This window comes from Periplaneta americana, chromosome 7, assembly GCF_040183065.1.
Source record: "Periplaneta americana isolate PAMFEO1 chromosome 7, P.americana_PAMFEO1_priV1, whole genome shotgun sequence".
NCBI lineage: Eukaryota > Metazoa > Arthropoda > Insecta > Blattodea > Blattidae > Periplaneta > Periplaneta americana.
In genome coordinates, this window is record NC_091123.1 from 74,584,462 (window position 1) to 74,611,727 (window position 27,266).

General features: G+C 35.6%; 2 protein-coding genes across 3 annotated transcripts in view; one reads left to right on the top strand and one right to left on the bottom strand.

The window, feature by feature from the left end:
- The window catches only part of LOC138703205 (serine-rich adhesin for platelets), a 1,304,023-nt gene that overhangs the window by 493,979 nt on the left and 782,778 nt on the right, over positions 1-27,266 (top strand). The gene's annotated exons all lie outside the window — the stretch shown is intronic.
- Positions 1,510-26,141, bottom strand: LOC138702707 (uncharacterized). Of its 2 annotated transcripts, XM_069830028.1 has the most exons (8): positions 25,954-26,141; positions 24,137-24,226; positions 15,006-15,095; positions 3,560-3,673; positions 2,033-2,098; positions 1,882-1,947; positions 1,731-1,796; positions 1,510-1,645 (listed from the first exon to the last, which is right to left on the bottom strand). In XM_069830028.1, the coding sequence occupies exons 2-8, from the start codon at positions 24,204-24,206 to the stop codon at positions 1,551-1,553; spliced, it is 567 nt and encodes a 188-aa protein (XP_069686129.1). In that variant the 5' UTR covers positions 24,207-24,226; positions 25,954-26,141; the 3' UTR covers positions 1,510-1,550. The 2 variants fall into 2 exon arrangements, with proteins under 2 accessions (XP_069686129.1, XP_069686130.1); XM_069830029.1 differs by lacking the exon at positions 3,560-3,673.

Genomic DNA, 27,266 nt, shown 5'->3' on the forward strand with positions numbered 1-27,266 from the left:
TTCATCCCTGCGTCGGCGAAAAGTGTTTTTTTCCAGTTGTTATATCCGTTGTTATCGTTGTTAGAGACGAACAAAGACCACTCGCAGTCGAAAAGAAATGCCACGCGATCGACGCGAAACAAAATGCAGCATCTTTGGAAACACTACACTCCAGCCAGGGGAAAGTTTTAAACCATTGAGATTGGAAACTTCTTTTCTCCTCCTTTCCAAATCTTCTTTTTGGGTATTCATTTAACACGAACTGTTGAGGACACTGATATAGTTATAGCGAGGGGGAAGCCCTTTTCACTCTCATTAAGGGCGAGTACATCACACTATCACTTTCGCTTCACTTTCAAATTCAATCGTAACATCTTCATTTTCACTTCTTTTAAAAAAATACGCAGAAACAAATAAAAGTAAGTCCTAAATATTACGTTTTTGCCCGGTAGACATTATAACAGATTGTAGAATTTGCCTCTTTACAACCAAATCACTTAATAATATCTTATAATTATGAACAAAATATTATTTAAACTGGTCATTAGTAAGAACACACTCACTGTGTTAGAAGTCAACTATATACTACACTGTCGCACTGATGAAAGATTTCCTTATAGGTACATCATTGTCGTGATAAGCGCTCAGTTCGTAACACAGCTTAATAATATGACGTCATATGAAAATTCAGATTCATTCAGTCTTCCTGAATCTTCACAAATAGTCTTGTTGTTCTACGTAGATTATAATGATGTGAATTTAATTTAATAAAAATGTTAAATATATTGAAAAATAATTAATATAACCTATAGGCTTACCAATAATGAGTCTGACATCCGGGAATGTTCATTGTCGAGTCGACTGCATTGCACCAATACATATTGATGCTAACAACGTTCAAGCAGATGTAACGCTATTTAGTGATGGAATAAAAACAAGATTAACGTTGATTTGCGTTTAACTGTGAATCGTGTAAAATGTCAGATGTTATGTACAGTTTGAATAATGGCTAGTTTTTATTTCTCACGTTTAGTGAAATTTGTTTTACACTCTAACAGAAACATGTTTGTTTTTGTTCTTCAAAATAACTTATGCATAGTATTTTTTTTAATAAATTGCTCAAATCACGGCTTTAAATGGCCTTTAGGGTGCGGAAAGGGGTGCTCCGATTTTTTATGAGGTGCTTGCGCACCTTTTCGCACCCCCCTAGCTACGTCCCTGTGTCAAGGAGGACAAGGGGATGACATGAAAAACAAGTGGAATCCAAGAATAAGGGAGGACCGTTCTATTCGACAAATTGGGGGTTATAACTAAATAGAGTTAAAATTTACTATTCCTGACGGTTAGAAAAACAACAACAAAAAAAAACTTAAAATTTATTACTCGACCGAGGCGAGTGGAGCCTCAGGAGTAATGTGAACTATCGCGATGCGGTATTACGAACGTAGGAACAGTAGCGTCAACGGCTCCGGGTTGTGGAGGACTCCACTGGCCTTGGTCAAGTAATATTATTCCTGACGGCTCGAAAAATAATAACAAATTTCAAATGTTTATTGCAAATTTCAAAAATTTCATATATCCAGAAAATAGATAATAGCAGATACTACGCTCTTTATTTTCCTTCTTTGGAGTCCTGGTAAGCCAGATGTTGATGGCACAGGTTCATCTGCAAGAAGCAAAATAAATTTCAAATGTTTATTGCAACTTTCAAATTCACGTATATCCACAAAATAAATAATACGATATATTACGCTTTCGATTTATCCATTGTGGAGTCCTGGTTGGCCGTAACCCAGATGTTGATGGCACAGGTTCATCTGCAAGAAGCAAAATAAATTTCAAATGTTTATTGCAACTTTCAAATTCACGTATATCCACAAAATAAATAATACCAGATATTACGCTTTCGATTTATCCATTGTGGAGTCCTGGTTGGCCGTAACCTAGATGTTGATGGCACAGGTTCATCTGCAAGAAGCAAAATAAATTTCAAATGTTTATTGCAACTTCCAAATTCTCGTATATCCACAAAATAAATAATACCACATATTACGCTCTTGATTTATCCATTGTGGAGTCCTGGTTGGCCGTAACCCAGATGTTGATGGCACAGGTTCATCTGTAAGAAGCAAAATAAACTTGATCGTTAAGTATATGTCATTGCATTCACAGGCTTTCATTGAATGCCATATTAATCGGGCTAGGATTCCTATGCAAATACATATTTTTACTGGCCAGTTTCAGGTCATGCAAATAAAAAAATATTTTATTTAGTCTATGTTTTGAACGTCTGTAATGACGAATAGGCGTATTCAAAGTTAATCATATATATCTTTTACATATTTGAGGCGTCCTTGTATATAATAGACAATTGAGCTTACAATGTAACATATTTTTGTGTCAGAAAGACCCAAATTACGATATTTTGTAAAAAAAGAAGATAATAATATATTGTTTGTCAGCACATAATATTTTTCTGTTAACTCTACTCGATGGCGAGGAATTTCTTTCATATGAAGGCTAGGTTGTATGTTGTACAGTGTTGTCCAATTGTGCAATTAAAAATTCTTAGGACAAAAGTGTGTCACTAACTCATCCAGGATTGACACGTTGTAGCGCTAAAATTTCGGGACGCTGTACTGGAATGCGTTTTTTTAATAATGGAAAGAGCAGAAGTAAGGGTGAAAAGGAGCATTTTCTGCAAACCTCTGGAAAAAGAACTAAGGAAGAGACTAGTGAAGTGCTTTGTATGGAGTGTAGAATTATACGGTGCAGAAACATGGACATTACGACGAAGTGAAGAGAAGCGAATAGAAGCATTTGAAATGAGGATATGAAGAAGAATGGAGCGTGTGAAGTGGACGGACATAATAAGAAATGAAGCTGTTTTGGAAAGAGTGGGTGAAGAAAGAATAATGCTGAAACTGATCAGGATGATAAAATGGAATTAGTTAGGTCACTGGCTGAGAAGAAACTGCCTACTGAAGGATGCACTGAAAGGAATGGTGAACGGGAGAAAAGTTAGGGGCAGAAGAAGATATCAGATGAAATACGATATTAAGATATATGGATCATGTGAGGAGGCTAAGAGGAAGACAGAAAATAGGAAATATTGAAGAAAACTGGATTTGCAGTGAAGGACCTTACGTTGGGCAGAACACTGAATGAAGTGAATTGAATTTGGAATATATGTTACAGGTTACATATAATTTTAATAATATTATACACTTCTAGATTACATAACTTTTCAATCTTTATATAAGGGGTTTGCTAATGAAATCGTGTACATAAAATCACTGTAATTATTGCATTTTTTCGAGTTATATAATGAAATAACATCTATTTTTTTCCTTTATTACTCAATGCATAATTGTCCCACCCTTCAAGAGGATAAGTTATTCATTTTTAAGTAGCCTATCATTAAAATTTGCACACGTTAGGTACATGTTTTTTTTTTTGTAATAAATGTATCAAATTTCAAGTAAATATGATAAGTAGAAAGGAGTTATTAATTTTGTCCGGGTTTTAAACGATTGGAATCACTTTGCGCCACCACTTCAGGATGTAAACAGTTATGTACCTCCGGAAGGCGTGCATTTTCCCTGAGCAGGCTGCGCGTCCTCGATGGTAACGAAGTTTTCGCTCCCTGTCTGGCAGGCAGTGTCGGCCATGATCACATACTCCTCTGATGTTTCTAGTCGAGATAAAAGTCAATGTAATTCTAAGTCGAAATCTTCGTAATACATTGATTACTAGCAAATGTATAGTATAAATAGGTAGCATATTAAGTAAGCATGACAACATGTACGTCACCAAACTATTAACAATAAACAAATCAATAAAGTTAGATTTGAGATCAACCTAAAGGTGAATCACGTAGTTTAGCCTACTGTCCGTTACTCAGAAGAAGACGAGCGGAAAGAATGTGACCTTCTTGACTATCGCTGTTGATTATTATAAACATCGCTCAGATAAGCATCCCAGTAGCCAGGTTATTACTCGTGCAGGAAACATGAGTAACAATGCGTATGGAAATTAAAGCTAAGTTGAACAGAAGGAGACCTAATGTTTCCGCTTACTGCAGTACAAATATTGCACGTGTTGTCGTACATTATCTGTTCACATCCCTTCCTCCTCAGTCCGCTCTCGTCTTCTCCTGAGTCACCGACAGAACTTCTAACGCACGTATAACCTCGAAGAAAAATAAATTCAGTGAATTGAAATAAAAGTAGTTCAGACTTTTAGAATATTTAAAAAATGAAATTAATTTATCCATATTCTCTTATTTACAGATGGTTCGTAAATGTTGTGTGCCTGTGTGCCTAGGTGTACCGGCAATCACTAGAGTGATATAAGTGAGAGTAATTTTGATACTGTTTTCAAATTTCCAACCGAAAAGAATAATTCTAGCGATGTACCGAAGTATATATGATATTTCCATGCAGGAATTCTGCGTTATCATATGATGAAGACTCGGTGGAGCGGAGAAAAATTCTCTCTTTCACCGAGATTCGAACCCGGGTTTTCAGTTCCACCTCTTAATTTTCGCTTTAGTGGCCAACCTTCATGCACTGTGTCACAGATGTGTGACAGTGGCACAATGTCCAACACACTGAGAGGATTCAATCCGGCATCGAAATTGGAATCCGGTGTGGCTTAGTGGATAGAGCGTCAGCACGTAGAGCTGAAAACCCGGGTTCGAATCCCGGTGCCGGAGAGAATTTTTCATCATATGATAACGCAGAATTCCTGCATGGAAGTATCATATGTACTTCGGTACATCGCTATAATATGATATTCGTATATAATCGCTTAGTGATTTAAGACGGCGCTTATTCCGTCGGATCCTGGCCACTTAGTCACTCGTAATGAGTGTACCTCTGCACGTTAGTGTGTTGGACATTGTGCCACTGTCACACATCTGTGACACAGTGCATGAGGGTTGGCCACTAAAGGGAAAACTAAGAGGTGGGGCTTAAACTGAAAGGATTCAATCCAGCATCGGAATTGGAATCCGGTGTGGCTTAGTGGATAGAGCGTCAGCACGTAGAGCTGAAGACCCGGGTTCGAATCCCGGTGCCGGAGAGAATTTTTCTCCGCTCCACCGATTCTTCATCATACGAAAAGAATAAGTTGCGCCTAGAAGCTATACCACGAAATGACTCCACGTCAACAAAGCATTCAGTGGTATGTATTAAACCAACAAAGCATTCGATGGTATGTATTAAACACTTTGAAGTAAACGATTTCTATCTAGTGCATATAGAAGAAAATGTGCAAGAATGCCCCCGAAATAGATATTACTTAGAACCTGGTGCTATTCCAAAGATATTTCCAGGCTTAAAGGAATGTTTAAATAGTCATACCTAATTTTCCCATTGGCCGGCTGGTTTTGTTAAACAAAAGAGAGAGGGAGCCGAGGTTTCTTGGTTACGCTCAGTTATTTTTGACTTCACTCAGGAACCAGGGCTCGTCTAGTAAACTACATTCAGGAACACCCGTCCGACTAGTAAACTACACGTAGGAACCAGGGCGCGTCTAGTAGACTATACTTAGGAATCCGCGTCTGAATTGTAAACTTCACTTAGGAACTTAAGTTCGATGTGTAAGGTTGTTCCGAGAATTGTGGTATTATTAGCTTCACGCAGGAATCTACGCTCGACATGAATAAGGTTGTACATTAGATTTATCATTGGAGTAGTTAAATCGAAGTTATGAAGTTATTTTGATATTTGCTTATATGTGTTTGCGATATATTTGGTGGATCGTATATGGAGATAATTTGCTAGTGATAGGTCTTGGTTTATGTATTCGAGTTTGTGTGAGGTTATAGAGTTGTGATAAGTTACCTCGAATTGAGATTCCAAGGTAGGCTGGCGAAATTGCGGTGATTAACGATCTCTTTGGCTTATATCGTAATGGTGTACGTAATGAAACTGGAATCATATTGCTCTCATGATTATTCTAGAACTTTCTATTTTCCAAATTGATCATCATTACTTTCTACACGCTGGTATTTATGAATTCGAGTGTATTGAGTTTCAGTGAGTATTTAAATGAGTACGCGAATTCGAAGCTATTGTCGGTTGTATATTATTCAGTGTCTCTCTCTCTCTCTCTCTTTTGGTGATCAGGTTTGTTGTAATAATACAGAGATTATTACTATGTGTGTGGATTATTTGAGATTAATCTTTAATTAATCATGTGTACATTGATTAACTGTGTGACTGTTTATATTGGGTTACTTCTTGTGTTATACTGAGTCAATATATATATTGAAAACTTAGTTGCATTTTCATGGTAATTTGTAATTTAATGGGGCACTTATTAAGAGTTATCATAATGGCTGGGCATTGATGTTAAAGTCTCATATGTTGCTCGACATATTGCGAGAATGCACCAACGGTCAAATGTTTTAATAGGTCAAGAATCTATTGCTGGGAATTTGTTAAATAGGTTGTATCATGACTTGCAAGTATATTGGCCCAGATTGTTCCAAGTTTCGACGGTTTAATAATATAATTTGTTTATTGTTATATTTGAGATTAATTTAGGACATCTTTTCATTTAACTTCATACTTGCATGTTACTTTCATTCAATCATTCACGTATTTGTTATTCATTTATTTGTTAATTATAATCGTTACTAAAATTCATACTATTTATTTGTAAGTCTTCCACTACGCACATCCCAATTATCCGATGCGCCATTCCATCTGGCGAATAACAACCCGGTAAAGATAAAGAGAGGATGATCGTGCCCCTTCTTCTCAAATGGTAGCAGAGCGCGGTTATAAATGGACTTCTAAGCAGCGCATTCTATACTGTCATACTCTCTCCTATAATCAACGTGTCTATTGTTTGGGTTGCCAGATTTACGGTTTTACCCGGAATAAAATCGGTTTTGGCTCTTTTTATTCCTTAAAATATACACCAAATGTTCCGTTTTCAAATTTCAAATCCCACGCTTAGTACATACTTCACATTTGCAGTGTGGTTGGTGGCGGCGTAGTAATGTGACAGTACCGAAAGAATTGGTATATGTTATAATTCAACTAGTGCACAAAAACCGAAAAATATTGTAATTGTAATAAAGTTCTTGTTAAGGGGTTATGTACAGCTTACAGCAGTAAAATGTCTGGAGATATTCAACATTTTTTTTCCCTCCATTACTGTATATTGTACAATAATGAAAATTGGTATGTATAAAACACTGCCCTTCTGCTATATAAAAAAATATGTTTAAAATTTAAAAAAATTATTTATAGTTTTTTCTCAAAAATCAAAATGTTGGCAATTCACTGTGCAGTGATGAAGCGTTTCTCTCATAACTCAAAAACTTGTTAACTTTTTCATGTTCTCTCTCTTTTATGTTATTGCAGAAACTCATGTTTACAATATCATGCTCTTTCAACTACATTTCTTAATAAATAATATGTTTTTTTTATTTTGTGTAATAGAAAATACTGGTATTTGACCATTTTTCAAAATGAATTAATTTTTTTATCAGACAATTTATCAAAGGTAGAGAAGTGATCTTGCATCATATTGTAGATATGATATGCATAAATACACAAAAAAAATTTCATCACAGAATGTTGGATAGTTTTTGAGTTATATGGGAAACGGTTCATCACTGCACAGTGAATTGAATTTTGAAAGAAAAAATGTAAATAATTTTTAAGAATCGTAAAAATATATTTTTTTTTTTCGTATAGCAGAAGGACAGTGTTTTACACAAACTAATTTTCATTATTGTACAAGATATAGTAATGGGGGAAATATATGTTGAATATTTACAAAATTTTACTGCTGTAAGCTATAACTAACCCCTTAAACTTTTCCTCATATACGGCGATTGTTTTCAGTAATGCCTACAAAATGGAAGAATGGAAAGAATAGATTACAAATCTGATAAAATTTGATTTTTTTTGTATAATTAAACAATGATTAAAACTTTAGTGAATTTTACAAGAAGATTTTATTAGACAAATAAATATTTAAATACGGCATATTCAAGTGGGAAATTCAGGTTAAATACAGATTGTCCCAAATTGAGGTATACAAATTTTGAAACACAATTTCTCAGCAACGAGATGAGATAGAAATACGATTTTTGCGGTTTTGTATTCCTTAAACCCGTACATGTTCAAAATAACCCCCTTCCGCCACAGTACACTCCCAATAACGACGTACAATAGAGCGACATACCAACTGGATTGTTGCTAATGGAATATCATTACAGGCATGTTCAATCTGAACTCTCAGTTTCTCCAGTGTTTGTGATTTTGTGGTGTTCACTGTGTCCTTTAGAGCTCCCCATAGGCGTTAAAATCCTGAAATCAAGGCGGGAACTCCGCAGCACTTCCTCTTCGTCTTATCCATCTCTGATCGAGTGTGGGATCGAGAAAAATCCTCACATTGACATGAAAGTGAGCTGGAGCCCCGTCTTGTTGAAAGTAAAACACATTTTCATACTCAAAGAGGTCATTAAAATATGGAAACGTGGTTTCCAACATTTGCATGTATTTCTTACCCGTAACAGTCCCTTCGAAGAAGTACGTCCCAATTATTCCTCTGGAAGACAGACCACACCATACTGTTACTCCTGGAAGATTGACGCCCTTTTCTTGAAAGATGTGTGGGTTTTCGTTAGTCCAGTACACACAATTGTGCCGGTTAATTGTGCCATTAAGTTTAAATGTAGCTTCATCTGACCAAACGATTAAGTCTTGAAAATCTTCCCTTTCATCACACATGTTCAGGAACCACTCACAAAATTCCAGTCGCTTATCTGGGTCGTCCTCATTTAGTGCGTGGACATCTCGGAATGTAAGGCTTCCATTTCTGAGGTCGTAAAATTCGATGAACACTGGATTTGCTGATACCAATCTCACGAGAACATTGCCTCATTGACTTCTATGCAAAAGCCTGCATGACTACATCAACACACTCGTTATCGGTGGAACTTCTCTTCCTTCCGCACCGCCCTTTCAAAACATCTTGCACCGTTCCGTAAACTTCAAACTTCTCTCGGATTCTTGTGATAGTTAACCTTGTTGGTGGTTGTGTTCCAGATTCAACCCTCCAACGTTGTTGAACCTCAACAACATTCTCCACTTTTCAATAACATTTCAGAATTCACTTAAGTTCATCGAACGATAATTGCACCGCCATGTTTGTTTATTAACAAATGAACATGTTTCCATGCCTTCCATTGCCTTCTGAATCGTAAACCGCAAAAATCGTATTTCTATCTCATTTCTTTGCTGTGAAATAGTATTTCAAGAGTGTATACATCAATTTGGGACACTCCATGTAGGAATATATATATAATAAAAAAGTTCACAATATAATTGAGGGGCTTAGAACAAAAAGCAGATAAGTGATGGAAACCTAGTTTTGAGAAAATTACAGTTAAAGTTCTACATGCAATGGAACTAGTTTGGTGAAATGATGCCCATATAGCAGCACTGCACAGTGTGATCACTTACCTGATTTTATCCCAAAGAAACATCCTTTTGGGCTATCACAACACGCACTTACCTCATTTTTTAATAATGTCATTTACCTGCTTTTTGTTCTAAGCCCCTCAATTATTATTAATTTATGTGTATAGTTATGCTGTAATAAGTAATTAACCTACAATATACAGTATAATGCATAAATCATAATGTGATTAATTACATTAGTTGGATCACTGACTAAGAAAGAACTGCCTATTGAAGGATGCACTGGACACATTATAAAGAAGATATTGTACAGTAAAGACAACTAGCCCATTTCGTGAGAACAAATTCTGAGTGCGCATGTCACGAAACCGGGTGTATTATCTGGAACCTACACCAGATGGTTCTCCATCTACGACAGGGCTGGCATAATTTAATGTTAACTTAAAAAAATTATTACTCATATTTTAACAATTTGAAAGACATGAGGCAAAGGAATGGCAACGTAATCATAATAATAATTACTTCCATATGTAAATATCATGAAAATATTCACTAATTGACGCTAATTTTAAAGTCACTGGTAGATACTTATGTTGGTAACGTAGTATTGAACCATTAGCTACATAGATCATGAGTCATGACATTCGTTTCGATGAAGTTACGACGTCAACAATGGATATAATAAAATTTTGTTGACGAGCTAATAATATTATATTAGTGATGGATATTATTTCATACCAGTAACGTTATACATAGGCCTACATGATTATTCCTTTTATTGACAGTAATATTTTGTATATTGATATTGGTTTTGGTTCCCAAATTGGAATTAATATACACATTAAAATTTCTAACTGTACCGATTGAATAGGATGGCTCTAAATACTGTAAGTGAAAGAAGACATAACCTCGACTACATAATAATTACCCGATTGGACCTAGCTATGAAGGAGTGATTGAAAAGATACAAAAATTGGTATGAGCAATGACTTGCCCGTGTAGTAACATTCCGTAGTTTGAACTCCGTGAGTACGGTATTTCCTGGGTTCGAGGCTTGTATAGAGATAAGTAATTATGCGTATGAAGAAGTAAAAAAATGTCAAAATTTACATACATAATGATTCGTGCCCATAGTAATAAGCCAGCTTTGTAAGGGAATTATTCTCTGAGTTCGACTCTTACAAAATTATAAGACGTAATTAGGGTTTGGTGTAGGGCTCTTGTGTCTAACTATGCTTACTTACTTACTTACTTACAAATGACTTATAAGGAACCCGAAGGTTCATTGCCGCCCTCACATAAGCCCGCCAGCGGTCCCTATCCTTTGCAAGATTAATACAGTCTCTATCATCATACCCCACCTCCCTCAAATCCATTTTAATATTATCCTCCCATCTACGTCTCGGCCTCCCTAAAGGTCTTTTTCCCTCCGGTCTCCCAACTAACACTCTATATGCATTTCTGGATTCGCCCATACGTGCTACATGCCCTGCCCATCTCAAACGTCTGGATTTAATGTTCCTAATTATGTCAGGTGAAGAATACAATGCGTGCAGTTCTGTGTTGTGTAACTTTCTCCATTCTCCTGTAACTTCATCCCGCTTAGCCCCAAATATTTTCCTTAGCACCTTATTCTCAAACACCCTGAACCTATGTTCCTCTCTCAGAGTGAGAGTCCAAGTTTCACAACCATACAGAAGAACCGGTAATATAACTGTTTTATAAATTCTAACTTTCAGATTTTTCGACAGCAGACTGGATGATAAGAGCTTCTCAACCGAATAATAACACGCATTTCCCATATTTATTCTGCGTTTAATTTCCTCCCGAGTGTCATTTATATTTGTTACTGTTGCTCCAAGATATTTGAATTTTTCCACCTCTTCAAAGGATAAATCTCCAATTTTTATATTTCCATTTCGTACAATATTCTGGTCACGAGACATAATCATATACTTTGTCTTTTCGGGATTTACTTCCAAACCGATCGCTCTACTTGCTTCAAGTAAAATTTCCTTGTTTTCCCTAATCGTTTGTGTATTTTCTCCTAACATATTCACGTCATCCGCATAGACAAGAAGCTGATGTAACCCGTTCAATTCCAAACCCTGCCTGTTATCCTGAACTTTCCTAATGGCATATTCTAGAGCGAAGTTAAAAAGTAAAGGTGATAGTGCATCTCCTTGCTTTATCCCGCAGTGAATTGGAAAAGCATCAGATAGAAACTGACCTATACGGACTCTGCTGTATGTTTCACTGAGACACATTTTAATTAATCGAACTAGTTTCTTGGGAATACCAAATTCAATAAGAATATCATATAATACTTCCCTCTTAACCGAGTCATAAGCCTTTTTGAAATCTATGAATAACTGATGTACTGTACCCTTATACTCCCATTTTTTCTCCATTACCTGTCGAATACAAAAAATCTGATCAATAGTCGATCTATTACGCCGAAAACCGCACTGATGATCCCCAATAATTTCATCTACGTACGGAGTTAATCTTCTCAAAAGAATATTGGACAAAATTTTGTACGACGTCAACAAAAGTGATATTCCTCGAAAATTACCACAGTTGGTTTTGTCCAAAAATAGGTACAATTATGGACTCCTTCCATTGTTCTGGTACAATTTCCTTTTCCCAAATAGCAAGTACAAGTTTATAAATTTCGCTATATAATGCACTCCCACCCTCTTGTATTAATTCTGTTGGAATTTGATCGATACCTGGAGACTTGTACTTTTTCAGGTTTTCTATCGCAATTTCGACTTCTGAAAGCGTGGGTTCGGGTATAAATGGCTCAGCAGTTTGTATTTCAATTTCGTCCCGATCATTTCTGTTTGGCCTATGTACATTTAGTAGTTGCGCAAAATAGTTTTTCCATCTGTTTAGGATTGATGGAGAGTCTGCAAGCAAGTCACCATTCTCATCCTTGATCACGTTTACCCTTGGCTGATATCCGTTCTTAAATTCCTTTATACCCTTATATAAATCTCGAATGTTTTTATTCTTACTATTTGTTTCTACCTCATTCAGTTTTTCCTTCAAGTAACCTCTCTTTTTATTCCTAAGTGTACGACTTGCTTCCCGCCTTTCATTGAAATAATTATCTCTCTTCTCCTCAACTGGATCCTGTAAGAATTTCAATTTTGCCTGTTTCCTTCTTTCTACTACCATACAACAATCTTCATCAAACCACGGTTTCTTTTTCTTAGTTTCATAATAACCTATGCTCTGCTCAGCTGCAATTTTGATACTATCTCTGATATTTTGCCACACGCTATTAACATCTAATTCTTTCTCAACTTTGTCGGAACTTTCTAAAGTGGCAAACGTATTCGAAATTTCGACCTGATAATTTTGCTTAGCTTCCTCGTCCTTTAATTTCAAAATATTGAATTTAGTAATATTAACTTGTTGCCCTACTCGCTTGGCTACTGATAATCTTTCTCTTAATTCTCCAATCACCAAATAATGGTCAGAATTACAGTCTGCACCCCTGAAAGTTCGAATATCTACTATACTAGTATGTCTCCGTTTATCTATCAAGATGTGATCTATTTGGTTGTGTGTCAATCCATCTGGAGAAGTCCAAGTATATTTATGTATATCCTTATGGGGGAATGTTGTACTTTTGACAATTAAATTTTTCAATGTGGCAAAGTTGACTAATCTAACTCCATTGTCACTACTAATTGCGTGTAGGCTCTCTTTTCCAATAGTTGGTCTAAAAATATCCTCCCGTCCTACTTTAGCATTGAAATCCCCCAATAAAATTTTCATGTGATATCTAGGGAACTGATCAAAAGTATGTTCCAATTCCTCATAGAAGCTATTCTTTATATGGTCGTCTTTCTCTTCTGTAGGGGCGTGAGCATTTATAACTATGATGTCGCACAATCTACCCTTAAGCACTAAATATGATAACCTGTCACTGATAAATTCGACCTTTTTTACTGCTGATTTTATTCTTTTATGAACAAAGAATCCTGTTCCTAATTGGTGATTATTGTTTCCTTCCCCATAATACAACAAGTAATCTCCTATTTGTGATATGCCATTCCCATCTAACCTAACCTCTTGTACTCCCACGAAGTCTATTCTATATCTAGCTAGTTCTTTTGTTACTAATGTTACCCCTCCTGTTCTATAAAGACTAGTTACGTTCCATGTACCAAATCGTATAACCTTTTTCCTTTGCTGTGGTCGTGCCGGAGAATCAGTCCCATTCCGAGGCTTACTGTTAGGTTTCGTAACAAGCTGTTTTTTACGGTGATGGGTTGTTAGCCCTTCGCCCAACCCCCAAGCTGGAGGACCACCCCTTATCGGCTGTCCACGACTGCTTATTCAATATATTCGCAGCTACCCTCCATATCTGGAGGCCGTCTCCTCTATCCGCAACCTGAGGACGCGCCATGCCGTGGTGTTAGGGACCCACAATACATGGTGTGTCTAACTATGGCGTTAAGAATTTGTATTACTGACTACAAAAAATCCTTTACGAGAATGGAAGAAGGTAAGAATTTGTTAATTCAAATGTGTTACTGCAATATATCTTTTACGAAAATAGATGAAGGTAAGAATATTGTTATTCAAACGTAGCCTATTACAGCAAAGGAAAAGTGAAAGAAGTTACCGGGATTTAACTGTTGCCAGTTAAGCATTGTCCTCCAAGTGCAGCACTCCATAATGGTTTAAGGATTACATAGGTATGTGATAAAAGATGCAGTAGATAATTATTAGGCCCTCTTTGTACACCTAGGTAGTTAGGCCTACAATAGTAGCCTAGATCGGATATATAGTGAACACACATTTAATTATAACAGGTTATCTCGAATTTTCGTTTATTTATTAAATGTTCCCCTGATGTATGTGTTTTACAACATATTGTGATCCAAGATGAAATGCAATGGATATGAAGAAGCAGAATAAAACGGTAAGCACTTCGTTAATAGTAAGTTTTACTTCAATCATGAATACTGCAATTTTATATGTATTTTGGAAAGAGAAAGTGAGTTTTCATTGGACCTACATAATAAGACACAAATATCACTACAGAACAAAGGAGTAATTACAACATCTGAAAGTTTAGCATGTCTGAACAGCTGATCGCTAAAATCAGCTGTTAGCTCTGCCGATACTAGCGACATGGTTGGATTCATTGAGAACTAAACCTCCCTGAGCTTGATTTTAGTACCAACAACATCAAAGGTGCCGACAAGAGTTGTCTCTACTGTATCTTCTTTATACTGGAAGGAATGACGAAAGAGAGAAAAGTTCGGGGCAGAAGAAGATATCAGATGATAGATGACGTTAAGATTTATGGAGCGTATGCGGAGATGAAAAGGAAGGAAATAGGAAGTAATGTAGAATGCTGAGTTTGCATTATGCAGTTTAAATAATCTCATTTTATTATAAATGGGGGAAAGAGCACCAGTATTTCGGTTTAATGAATTGAAAATTTGAAATAAAAATTTTAAAATTTAGGATGGATACAATAAATTGGCTTGTTATAGTTATTGTGAACAGAGCAGAACTCTTCAAATTACGTATTATTCTGAATATTACCTCCATCCATATCTTCGTCGGAGTCGAACATCTCATCACAGCGGGTGGTGGTGTTCTTCTCTTGAGGGGGCTGGATGTCTGCGGCTAAAGCTGTCAAGCAGTGCAAATCAACAATTGAAATTTGAGGGGAAAATAAACGTGATAAGATAACAATGATATTATATTTAATGTCCTTGTATGTGGTATCTGAAAACGGATGTTACGTTATAAGTTAAAAGACAAACTTTCTATAGCCTATGTAGGAATGGACAGAGACCCTAAAGAAGCAAAAAGTTAAGGTAAATATAATAGTCAATTTCGATTTGTCTTTAATTACAGGCATTCTTAATTAATTCATGTTTATGTTTACATCTTTGTTTACAAAGACTGTGCATAGTTCTACAGATATCACATGATAGATGGCATTAAGCTGTATGGATCGTATGCGGGGATGAAACGGAAGGAAGAAAATAATGGAGAAAGCTGAGTTTGCAGTGAAACACCTGCACTTAAGCAGAAAACTACGAATGAGTGAATGAATTCTCTTCTTGCAAATCTAGTCTTTCAGGTAAAACTCCCTGTAAAGCAGATTTGAATAATTTCAAGGGAAAAATTGTTCCGGTGCCGGGTGTCGATCCCGGGACCTCTGGTTGAACGTACCAGCGCTCTACCAACTGAGCTACCCGGGAACTCCACCCGACACCGTCTCAACTTTTCCCTTTATATCCACACAGCTCGCGTGGGCTGACGAAACGCCAGAGACCCACATCGAGTGCACACAATCTCTATGTGACTTGGAATTGTGGTTTTCTGTTAACGTACACAGTGACGTATATATTATGCAAATCTAGTCTTTCAGGTAAAACTCCCTGTAAAGCAGATTTGAATAATTTCAAGGGAAAAATTGTTCCGGTGCCGGGTATCGATCCCGGGACCTCTGGTTGAACGTACCAGCGCTCTACCAACTGAGCTACCCGGGAACTCCACCCGACACAGTACTGATACTGACAGTACTGTACATAGAAATACGACCTTTTTTAAAATAAAAAAATTTAAAAAAATAAAAAATAAAAAATAAAAAATTTCTGAAAAAATTATTGTATGATTTGAATTCATATTCTAACAACATTCACTAAAGAAAACGGATTTATTTTAATTTTTTCTTATGTCCGGCAACAAAGGGTTAAGCTGAACCTAACCCCTTAAGGGAACTGATGTGTTGTAGGTTATAGCGGTTCTGGCAAAAATGTGAACGAAATTATTTTGTTAACCCCAACCGCTATACTTCAGAATATCGCGTAAGTACTTATGTAGAACTGTGCAGATTAAGGGGTTAGGTTCAGCTTAACCCTTTGTTGCCGGACATAAGAAAAAATAAAATAAATCCGTTTTCTTTAGTGAATGTTGTTAGAATATGAATTCAAATCATACAGTAATTTTTTCAGAAATTTTTTATTTTTTTTTATTTTTTACTTTTTTTTTATTTTTTATTTTAAAAAAGGTCGTATTCCTACGTACAGTACTGTCAGTATCAGTACTGTGTCGGGTGGAGTTCCCGGGTAGCTCAGTTGGTAGAGCGCTGGTACGTTCAACCAGAGGTCCCGGGATCGATACCCGGCACCGGAACAATTTTTCCCTTGAAATTATTCAAATCTGCTTTACAGGGAGTTTTACCTGAAAGACTAGATTTGCATAATATATACGTCACTGTATACGTTAACAGAAAACCACAATTCCAAGTCACACAGAAATTGTGTGCACTCGATGTGGGTCTCTGGCGTTTCGTCAGCCCACGCGAGTTGTGTGGATATAAAGGGAAAAGTTGAGACGATGTCGGGTGGAGTTCCCGGGTAGCTCAGTTGGTAGAGCGCTGGTACGTTCAACCAGAGGTCCCTTCTTATATACTCAATAAAAAGTGATTTTTTTTCTTCTAAGAAACCGAATGTGGATCAAAGGTGTTTCTTATTTCGCATCTCCAAATTTGGCAACCCTACTAGTGTATCTACTGAAATCCTTCTTCAACACGCTGGCGAAAAATTTCAGTTTACTAAGAATAATAATTATTTTCATTTTATCTGGTAGAGTTAAGACCTCGAGACCATTTCTTCCACTTAACGAGTCTACAATAATATAAACACAAATGCTATAATAATAATACTATATACATAGCAAAATATTATTCGCGGGCTCAGAATGACAAGGTTCTATCTGACATTTTAGCATAATTGAGATTGTTGTTGCATTGAATTCTGTTACTTCACAGCTATCTACCATGTAAATTATATGTTGATATCTCAGTTATTGTTCGTGATAAAGTTAGTTTGAAAAGGTTCTTATCTGCATTGATTTTATTAACAACCAAACTTTTAAAATTCTCTAGTGTAAAATTTACTGAAAACTAGATAGAACCTTATCTTTCTGAACCCTCGAATTATTGAATTAATCTGAATATATTAGAAATCTGAAGATAGTTACTTAGAACTTTATCATTTATATATTAACATTAATTACTGATTAAATATGATCTCTTTAGGTCTATAACGTATTAAGAGAAAATCAATTAAGTAAACTAGTCTGAAAACAAAGCTCTAATGTTGAATACTGCTTACGAGTTGCATATTTATTCATTCATGCAGTAACTTGCTATGCCTGTTGAATTAGGTAATTCTCAGTAGGTACGTCTTGAATACACAAATGCTTGTATGAGACAAGTTCGTAAAGGTTCTCTTCTTGGAATGACTGAAAAGTGTGAAATCAGTCGAGGCCAGTGTGTTTCTACGATAGCACAAATTTGCATTCAATAAATATTTCAAGTTGGAGAGGTTATAGGATCACAATGTCATGGCCGTCTAAACTCAGAACCATTAAGAATGAAATGGCAGCCTGTTTCATTCATGTTCACGATTTCTTGACTTTGTAAACCGGCCATATAGTCAATAGAGCGGTTAGAAACTGTTAAATCTTGTTACAATGAGTACTACATGTAACTTGAGAATAACAAAGACTAAATCTAGATTTGAATGTTAAATTTGTCATTTGTGTTACGTGTAATATTTAAGTAATGTAAGATCAAGGTAATGCATTAATTTCTTATTGACTGAAGTTTGTACATTGAATATTACATTTTCTCTGGCAGTGCGTAAAAGAGTAGCAGTGCCAAAAGTAATTAGTTATTTTTTTACGCATTAGTGTTTTAAAGGCTCACTTTAGGCACTGATAGCAGTGGGTAAAATGCAACTTTACGTACTATCGTAGAAAAATAACTATCAAATTTACTCATAAGTAAAAATCCAGGATGCGGCCTTAGAGGTCTCTATCAGAACACATTGGCCAATTTGAGCACTATCTTTAGAATTATGCATAAACTCTGTAAACGAAGATTTAAAAATAAAGTTGTAATAAGATTTTACAATTTATATACTCCAGCCTTTATTGTAGGAAGCCGTGATTATGTACAGTACCAGGGCCGTTTGAATAGCTATTCTAACAGCGTATTCCGAATCTCACCGGTCCGGTGGCATCAATGACGTCACGTTGCAGCGAAATAAGGAACAAAACTGCTGGAAGGATCGATGACTGTCATGGCGACTGTACAAATTGTTGTCTGTGCTACGCTAGCAAAATTTTGCGAAATTTTCGTACTGCCATCTCGTTCAAAGAAAAGATAGCATAAACAATTTATTTCTTGAACCGGTAGTAATAACGGGTCCGTTGACATGTTCGCTCATAAGCCATTAACATACGTTGTGCTCATTACAAACAATACAGCAGAACTCAAGCAGAACAGACCGCCATGACACAACAGTGCACGATGTTATTCGTCTGCTAATTCCCGCCCTATATAAGAACCAATCAGATTCACTGATGGCGGCTGATGGAGACTGCCACCACCTCTGCAAGTTGATGGCTCCGGTGCGACACCGGTGGAGCATCAATGACGTCATCGGTGAAATTCGGAACACCGTGATGCCATCGGATTGCTCACCGGTGAGATTCGGAATACGCTCTAAGAAACTAGGCTTGCTCAGAGTTCCAGAGCAGAGATACAGATGCTATTGCTAAAAGAGCTATTGAAATTGGTTCTCTTTTGAGTATTGTAACCCGTTCTCAAACACACTTGAAAACGTGCAAAGAAAATGTATTTGCTCTATATAATAATCCATGTGATGGACAACTGGATAATACGCACGGTAGAGCAATGTCGATAGTCGACGTTACTCGCTTGCCACTAGTCACCGGGCCGTACCGAGCCTTATCAAATAAAAGACAATCGAAATGGTGGTAGTAAAATTCGCGACTATATTTTTAAATAAATCACTCCATTAGTCAAGTGCAAGGTTTATGCAGTACACCGACGATATTTTGAATGCACCAAAAGAAAATGCATATGTAGTAAGATGTTAAAGTAGGTTATGACAACGAAATGAAGGGAAAAAAGGCGTGTTTCATGGAATATAATTTCAATAACGAAAATTAAATTTCCGGTCAAAGTTCGCAAAGCGTTAAGTACGTAATTATGACCACGTTGCAGTTTTATTTGTGGCATAGAGAAAATACCTATTCTTTTACGAAAAAAAAAACTTTTAGAGTCCATGAAATTATTCACCGCTTTAATTATATTATTGTTTATCAATATTACAAAACAAAAACTATCATAAAGGCCACGACCGATTACAAACATCGATACCTAAGACATAAACCCATTCGGCCGTGATGAAACAAAAGAAAATACGAGAGAGATTTTAGTTCGAGATAAAATGGACATACAATTTTGATGACCATATTGTTAGTAATATTGGAGATCCCTTGTGAGACCTGTTTTAATCTTCTATGTAGAAATGTCGTCGAAAAAAGTGGGTGGTCCAGGGAAAAATCATTGCCAGAGATAGAGTAACAGTGGTGCTGTCTCTCTATAATGTTCAGAACGAAAGAGGTAGAGAGAAAAAGAAACGAATTTCTCCTTCTAGCAACACCACAGACCAAAGTCATGTTCTTATGTTGGCAACATTGTGTATTTAGTTCAATTTTGTCGTAACCGTAACGGCACGGTTCAAAGCTATCCTGCTAATTCTCCAGTTTAGTACATATAATATACTGTATATATATATATATATATATATATATATATATATATTTATATATATATATATATGGTAACTTAGTGAGATGTAGGTTTTTGCTTAATTGTCAAAAAACTAGTTTTTGGATGTTGTGAGTTTATGATAATAGACTCTAGAACACTCATATTATATGTGTAAATCGTGCAGTAAAATTCAAATTTGGAACTTCGTGAGGATATTAAAAGGAAGGTTTTCATCTTCTCTTTACAGTTCACATAGCTCTGACAACGGTATGTTGTGCGGAGTGGAGCGGGTTCGAGCCTTACACTAATGCTTTTTTTTTTAATTTCCTGAATAAGGCGAAAATACAGTTTTACAGGGCCCCGGGACCGATGTTTGAGTTTAATAAAAAATGGAATAATAATTTCCCAATTCCTATCAGTTATTATTAACCCTTTGGTTTTTCTGAACCGACACATGCGACGTGCGTGGTGAGAGGCTTACCTCGCACAAATCCGGACTACACGAGAGATAGTGAGTGGTTTCAATAACTGCGAGGTCTGCGCACTTCGCAACTATAGAAACCACTCACTATCTCTCGTGTAGTCCGGATTTGTGCGAGGCGAGCCTCGCATGTCGCATGCGTCGGTTCAGAAAAACCAAGGCTTTAGGCTTGACCTGGCCCAGATAAAATAAAAAGAAACAGATCTATTCTAAAACTCCAGTTTTAACGTTAACTTATTCCGATCTTAAACTAAACTGACCAGCGTAAGTTAGTTCTTTCACTTCTCGTCTCTTAGCTCTCTTGCCTTTCTCATCAAACAATTTCCTAGGCTATTTCTCTGCTAGGACAAGATTAAATTCAGGACAACTGCTGGTGTTTCACGGTTTCTAGTATTCAACACATTTTTCTGGAAAGTTACAGTACAATTCAACCACTGACCATTCTTAACTAAAACTTTCCTAAGAGTTCGATTACTTCAAGTCCATTTTTTTAAACGTTCTATATAAATTGTCATTAATATTCCTTACAATGACATAATGTCATCAATATTTAATTTTTCAGTATGTAGTCAAGTTCTTTCCTGTGAAAAAAGCCACTTTGTTCTCGCCATATATACAATAGGTCTCTCAGCGTAATCTGTGTCCTAAACCCGAAAATAGATTTATACCCGAAAGTGACGAAAAGATACAGCTGAATTTTCTACCGCTAACTCTTGTAACTTTATCTCAAAGTCAAGTGTAATAATAATGCATAGGTGTTGGGGCGTAATTTTATTATTCCACATTATTCAAGAAAAAAATCACTGGCATGTGGCTTGAACCCGCTCCCATCCACTTGACAGGCGGTAGTCTGAACTACTGAGACGAAAGACCAGGCTTCTGAAACTGAAACATCGATGAGTTCTGTGGCATACTGCAATAAATGGAAGAAAGATAATGCATAGCTGCCATATGTAGAAATGACAAGGCAGATATCTCTAATTAAGTTTTGTTTTGTTTCAAACAATAATATGTAATCGTAATATTCTTCGTTTTATTGTGCCTTAAAGTTAAGTAATATAGATATTGTTTTATAATATAATCTAAGTGTTCTCCAAATTATTCACATACAGTCAACTCTGAAACAGTGAAACTCTGCGGTCTTGCATATTTCGTTCACTATATCCGAGGTTCATTATATCCAAAGTGTCTCTCTCCTAACCTTATATGACAGAAATGATTCAAATTGTGAACAAGAAAATTAAATATTTCATTTTTGTGGAATGGATTACACTGTATACTGTTACACGTAGTTGATTTACTTAAGGGAAGACTCCACTGAAAATTATGAAAATTTTTCCAAATTTTTTTTTTTAGCTATTTCACTTATTCAGAATTTATATGTTCACACCCCAAATGGATTCAGCTCAATTCTGATTACAAATACTCGTTGTTTACACTTTTTAAATTAAGAATGGAATTTAAAGAGCTGTCAAAATTGTTTTTCATCGAAAAATTCTTTTTTAAAATTTCTACTAACTTTTTGTTGGCTACCTGAAGTTACTAGATGAATGTAGCGGAGGAGAATATTAATGTACATAAATATTCATTTTATTTTCAAATCTATTTTTCTGTGTTCATTTTTGTTGATTCAACACCAACTTTCTTATGCCAAATATTAATCAATCTGGATGAAATTTTTACTGCAAGTATTTATGAGGTAGCTGCATGTTTCTATGCATTTATTTTGTGAGAAATATTAATAAAAATGTTAATAAAATAAACTAGCAGCATTAAGAAAAATATTAATAAAATAAACTAGCAGCATTTCTCACAAAATAAATGCATAGAAACATGCAGCTACCTCATAAATACTTGCAGTAAAAATTTCATCCAGATTGATTAATATTTGGCATAAGAAAGTTGGTGTTGAATCAACAAAAATGAATACAGAAAAATAGATTTGAAAATAAAATGAATATTTATGTAAATTAATATTCTTCTCCGCTACATTCATCTAGTAACTTCAGGGAGCCAACAAAAAGTTAGTAGAAATTTTAAAAAAGAATTCTTCGATGAAAAACAATTTTGACAGTTCTTTAAATTCCACGCCCCCTTCCAGCCTTAATTTAAAAAGTGTAAACATACGAGTATTTGTAATCAGAATTGAGCTGAATCCATTTGGAATATGAAAATATAAATTCTGAATAAGTGAAATAGCTAAAAAAAATTGGGAAAAAGTTTCATAATTTTCAGTGGAGTCTTCCCTTAAGCTATGCGACCCACGTCTGCTTGCGATGTCACATAATATTCGCCTTATCTTCCAAAGAAAACATTTTACGCTTCGACATTTTATACAGTACATTCACTGTCGGAACACTAGAAACAGACTGGTCAATTAGAAATGACAAACGCTGTTATGGTGTGACTGCGTACTCAGCCTTGGAATTTCTCGGGTCACTTAATGGAAACTGGGAGGGGGTTGATGGAGTTTGAAAACCATCGGAATCTTACCTTCATTTATGCTCTGGACATAATGCCCGTCCCCTTTTAATAAAAGAAGGCAATTTCATTTTCCGTTGTTTCGATGCTATCCGTCATAATGGAAATGTTTCTGAGAACAAAAAGCAATCCTTTGACGGTGGAGGATTAGAAATAATAGTAGAGTGGAGTGTCTGAGAACAGAATGTCAACCCTTCGACGCTGGAGTGAGGCAAGGTCGTCTCGCGTTGCCTGGATTTACAGTACAGCTCATTGTTTAGGAATCACTAATCCTACCTTTGTCCTTCGACTAAAGGAGTAAGAAACTTAGAATGTTGTTCTCAACACATTCTTTCAATTTTATACAAGGAGGTCTGACTTCAAATAAGAATTTCTCAGGATACAAGGCTCACTATATCCGAAGCGAGAGTTCACTATAAACGGAATTATTAATGTATTTTTTAATGTATGCGAGTCGGGACCAACGATTTAGGCTCACTAAAGCCGAATGTTCATTATAACCGAGTTTACTATATCCAGAGTTGCCTGCATTTCTATTATAATATTTGGCAGTCTTTACAAACCGGTAAGTTATAATGAACTTGAAAGATATCTTCTAAATTCTTGTCAAATATTTAGCAATGTGAAATATTCTTTGAAAAATAGTTTGCTATGAGATTTAATCAGTGAAAGTTTTCTTGTACAGTATTATTGAATAGGAAGGAAAATTTGATCGTGAGTACCAGCAGCTTATATCTTTTTAATCCATTGTTTTAAAGCATCAATTGCTCACTTTTTTTAATGCACTTTAATTTCATCTGAATTTACTTAAGAATGTGGGAGAGAGTACCAGTATTTCAATTTAATTAATTGAAAATTTAAGATAAAAATATTATAATTTTGCCATGTATTGTTAGCCGTAACTGAAGGTCTAGGACAGCGGTCATCAGCACAGTGCACCCTCGGACTAGCATCTGTCCTCTATCTCTCCCTTCTGCACGAGGGTGCATATTGCGATACACTTTTTACCCGTTACCCATTTCAGCGAGTGCTGACGACCATTTGTGTAAGACTTACTATAGTCTTTGTGAACAGAGCGGAACTCTTCACAATTATGCGGAATATTACCTCGATATTCAGCGGCGAACGTCCTCCATCTTGTTGCTACGTAGTCTGTAAGGGACCAGAGTTCTTCCATACTTTAGGTTACGACCGAATCTGTAAACAGTGAAAACTTAACATTTGATACCGTAAGTAAATACGTAAATAAGTAAATAAGTAAATAAATAAGTAAAGAGATAGATAAATAAATAAATAGGTAAATAAATAAATAAATAGATAAAGAAATAAATAAATAAATAAAAAATAAAGAAATAAATAAGGAAATAAAGAAATAAAGAAAGAAATAAAGAAATAAAGCAATAAATAAATATATATATAAATAAGTAAGTAAATAAATGCTAAGATCCTTATCGAGTATGACACCAAAAAAGTTAATCTTTAAGGAAGACTTTGAGATCGGTCCCTATACTAAGCAAGATTAATCCAGTCCCTGTCATCATATCCCACCACCCTCAAATCTATTTTGATATCATCCTCCCATCTACACCTTGGCCTCCCCAAAGATCGTTTCCTCTCAGGTATTCCAATTAACACTCTGTATGGATTTCTGGACTCACCCATACGTGCTACATGCCCTGCTCATCTAAACCTTCTGGATTTAAAATTAAAGATATCACATTTAAGAGCTAGATCTGAAAAATTAACATTATTACTAAAAAAATGAACATGAAGTTTTGTGTACATTAACAATAAGATTATTAGAAAAAAAGAATTTACAAATCCAAAAATAACATTAATTAATTATTAGTTTGCGCAATATCTACATGCAAAACGAAAATGAATAGGATTAAGTTAAAATTATATAGAGATTAAGCAAATTAAAACTTGAATATTGTTGATTTATGCACTGATAAGAGAAGCTGTGAAAGAAATGCTAAAGAAAATCGTAAAATGAGTGGAGCTTATTTTAAACAATAAGTACGAGTATACGATTAATAAAATTCTGAGTTTTAAATCAAATTGAAGGGTTCAGAGCCATAGTGGGCCAAGCGCCATATATTAAAAACGAAAAAAAAACAAGGGCTAAAATTACCATAATTTAATTAAACATATAGCAAGTAATATAAAGTATGCACATTAAAACTAAATGACATGTCAATCTTCATTAAACTATGGTATTCAGTTAACTTTAAACCTTGCTATCTCCATTTTTAATAAATGGCGCTTAGCCCACTATGGCTCTGAACCCTTCAATTTTTATATTCGTGTGGATGGAGGACACAGAGGTGTAGGGTAATTTTGACTGTGGTACGAAAGCCCCTTCAGTCTTGCTGTCCCTGAGTTTAGCATAGCTCACATTTGAAGTGAACAAGAATTTGCTTGTCTAGATTCTTTTATGTGCTGTGTACTTTTCTTTGGACTGTCACTAAAGACAGGCAGGCCTACACATTGCAAGTCTCTATGATGATCAGCACAGCACACAACTACCACTCAGACACACTTTCCCACTAGCCTATTAGTATTGCGTATTGAAAAATTTGCGTACATTACACTGCTTAATATGAATACTGGAATAATCTTACTCTCAGAAAAAAAAAAAAAAAAACATATTTAAAATTACAGCACTTTTTGTTCCTAGGATTCATCCATTCAAGTTACATGAAAATCTAAGAAATCTGGACAGGCACTACAAAGACGAAACAGCTCGTCTCGACATTATCGTAGACGTAATGAAAAAGAAACGTTAAGCATTGTCATACGCATTGAGTACTTATTTTTCTGGAAATTCTTCCATGTTCGAGCTCAGTGTCATACCTCAAAAGTGACAGTCTTGTCTTCTACACAAATAATTATCTTCTATATTTACAGTATATCATACGTACCAGGAAGACATTTCGGTTGTATTCTCTTACTAGGCCTAATTACGCTAGATTACACCATCAACTGATCTGAACTATTAATAATAAACAATAAATAGTAATCGAAATTAATAATAATAAAAATACTACCAATAAAACAGATATAACGTAGAAATATTCAGTGACACAATATTAATCAGATGATTCTCAGAAGTCGCTTCTCAATAATGAACCTTTGCAAGCCAATGGGAACCAATTTTAATAATAATTCATTGTTAACGGTCTAGCATGTCTTAGTACTTTCTGGTTCTGCTAACAGATGGCGTTACATGTGTATAATGTGACTGTCAACATTATTGTCCGTGTACTTTCAGTAAATACTTCTTTTCTTTTAGCATTCCACAAAAATTTTAGCTATATGTTTGTTCATAAACTGCTTTTGATATAGAAGGTAACAAATTAAGAGTCTTCACTTTTCGCGGCATCCGCAATATTAGGTACAGAGAGGAACCCACTTCGGCGTGTTCAGATTTTTATTCTTTGCGTTATTTTAAATGGATCATCGCCCACTTGGCCGTATCGCCTCTGCCTGCATGACCGGATTCCGTCCAGGATTCTGGCCAGAGAATTTTAAACGGATTTCCATACGGTCCAAGATCAAAATAATGAATGTCATAGCAAATATATCGATTGCAAGGCCTCCAATCGCGATATATTGAAATGGATGACGCGAAGATTATTTTATTAAATCCAATAGTATGAAGAGCTTTATAATCTCTCCCGCTTCCATAAAGCAGTACCATTTTTTAAGAAATTTCTGTTTGGTGATTTTCGAAACGGGTTAAGAGACTACTAGTTTCTAATAATTGTTGAGAAACCGCTACAGAAGTTCGCCGATTAGGTAACCTTCATTGCGGAAAACATTTACGGTATATCTTCTTGCCTCACTTGAATTTCGACGACTTTCTCCATAAATTATTAACATATGAAGAGTTCGCGGGAAAAACGATGAATGTCACATTTTTGTTAAGGATTAGATAATGATCTAATTGAGTCTATAACTGCAAGACGTAGTGCTGTTTCTATAGAAAATAAAGGAAAGGATTACTGTATTCGTGGTGATAATTCTCCATTTTACCATTTTTCATAAGAACAACATTAAATTTTGCCGTGATCCATTGAATTAGATAATGACATCAACCTTAAGAAAACTGTGACATTCATCGTTTTTTCCGCGAACTCTTCATATCATATTCCTAAACTGTGAATGACATTGTAAGTTGTTTATCGAATACCTGGTACCTAACTGTCATCCGCTCGGCAGTAGATCTATGGAC

Excerpts from the sequence above, each read along its gene's own strand:
- LOC138702707 (XM_069830028.1), bottom strand. The coding sequence starts at position 24,206 with ATGGAAGAACTCTGGTCCCTTACAGACTACGTAGCAACAAGATGGAGG. Across the intron at positions 15,096-24,136 it reads GTTCGCCGCTGAATATCGAG|CTTTAGCCGCAGACATCCAG; the intron begins GTAATATTCCGC and ends ACTGCTTGACAG. Across the intron at positions 1,948-2,032 it reads ACAATGGATAAATCAAGAGC|ATGAACCTGTGCCATCAACA; the intron begins GTAATATGTGGT and ends TGCTTCTTGCAG.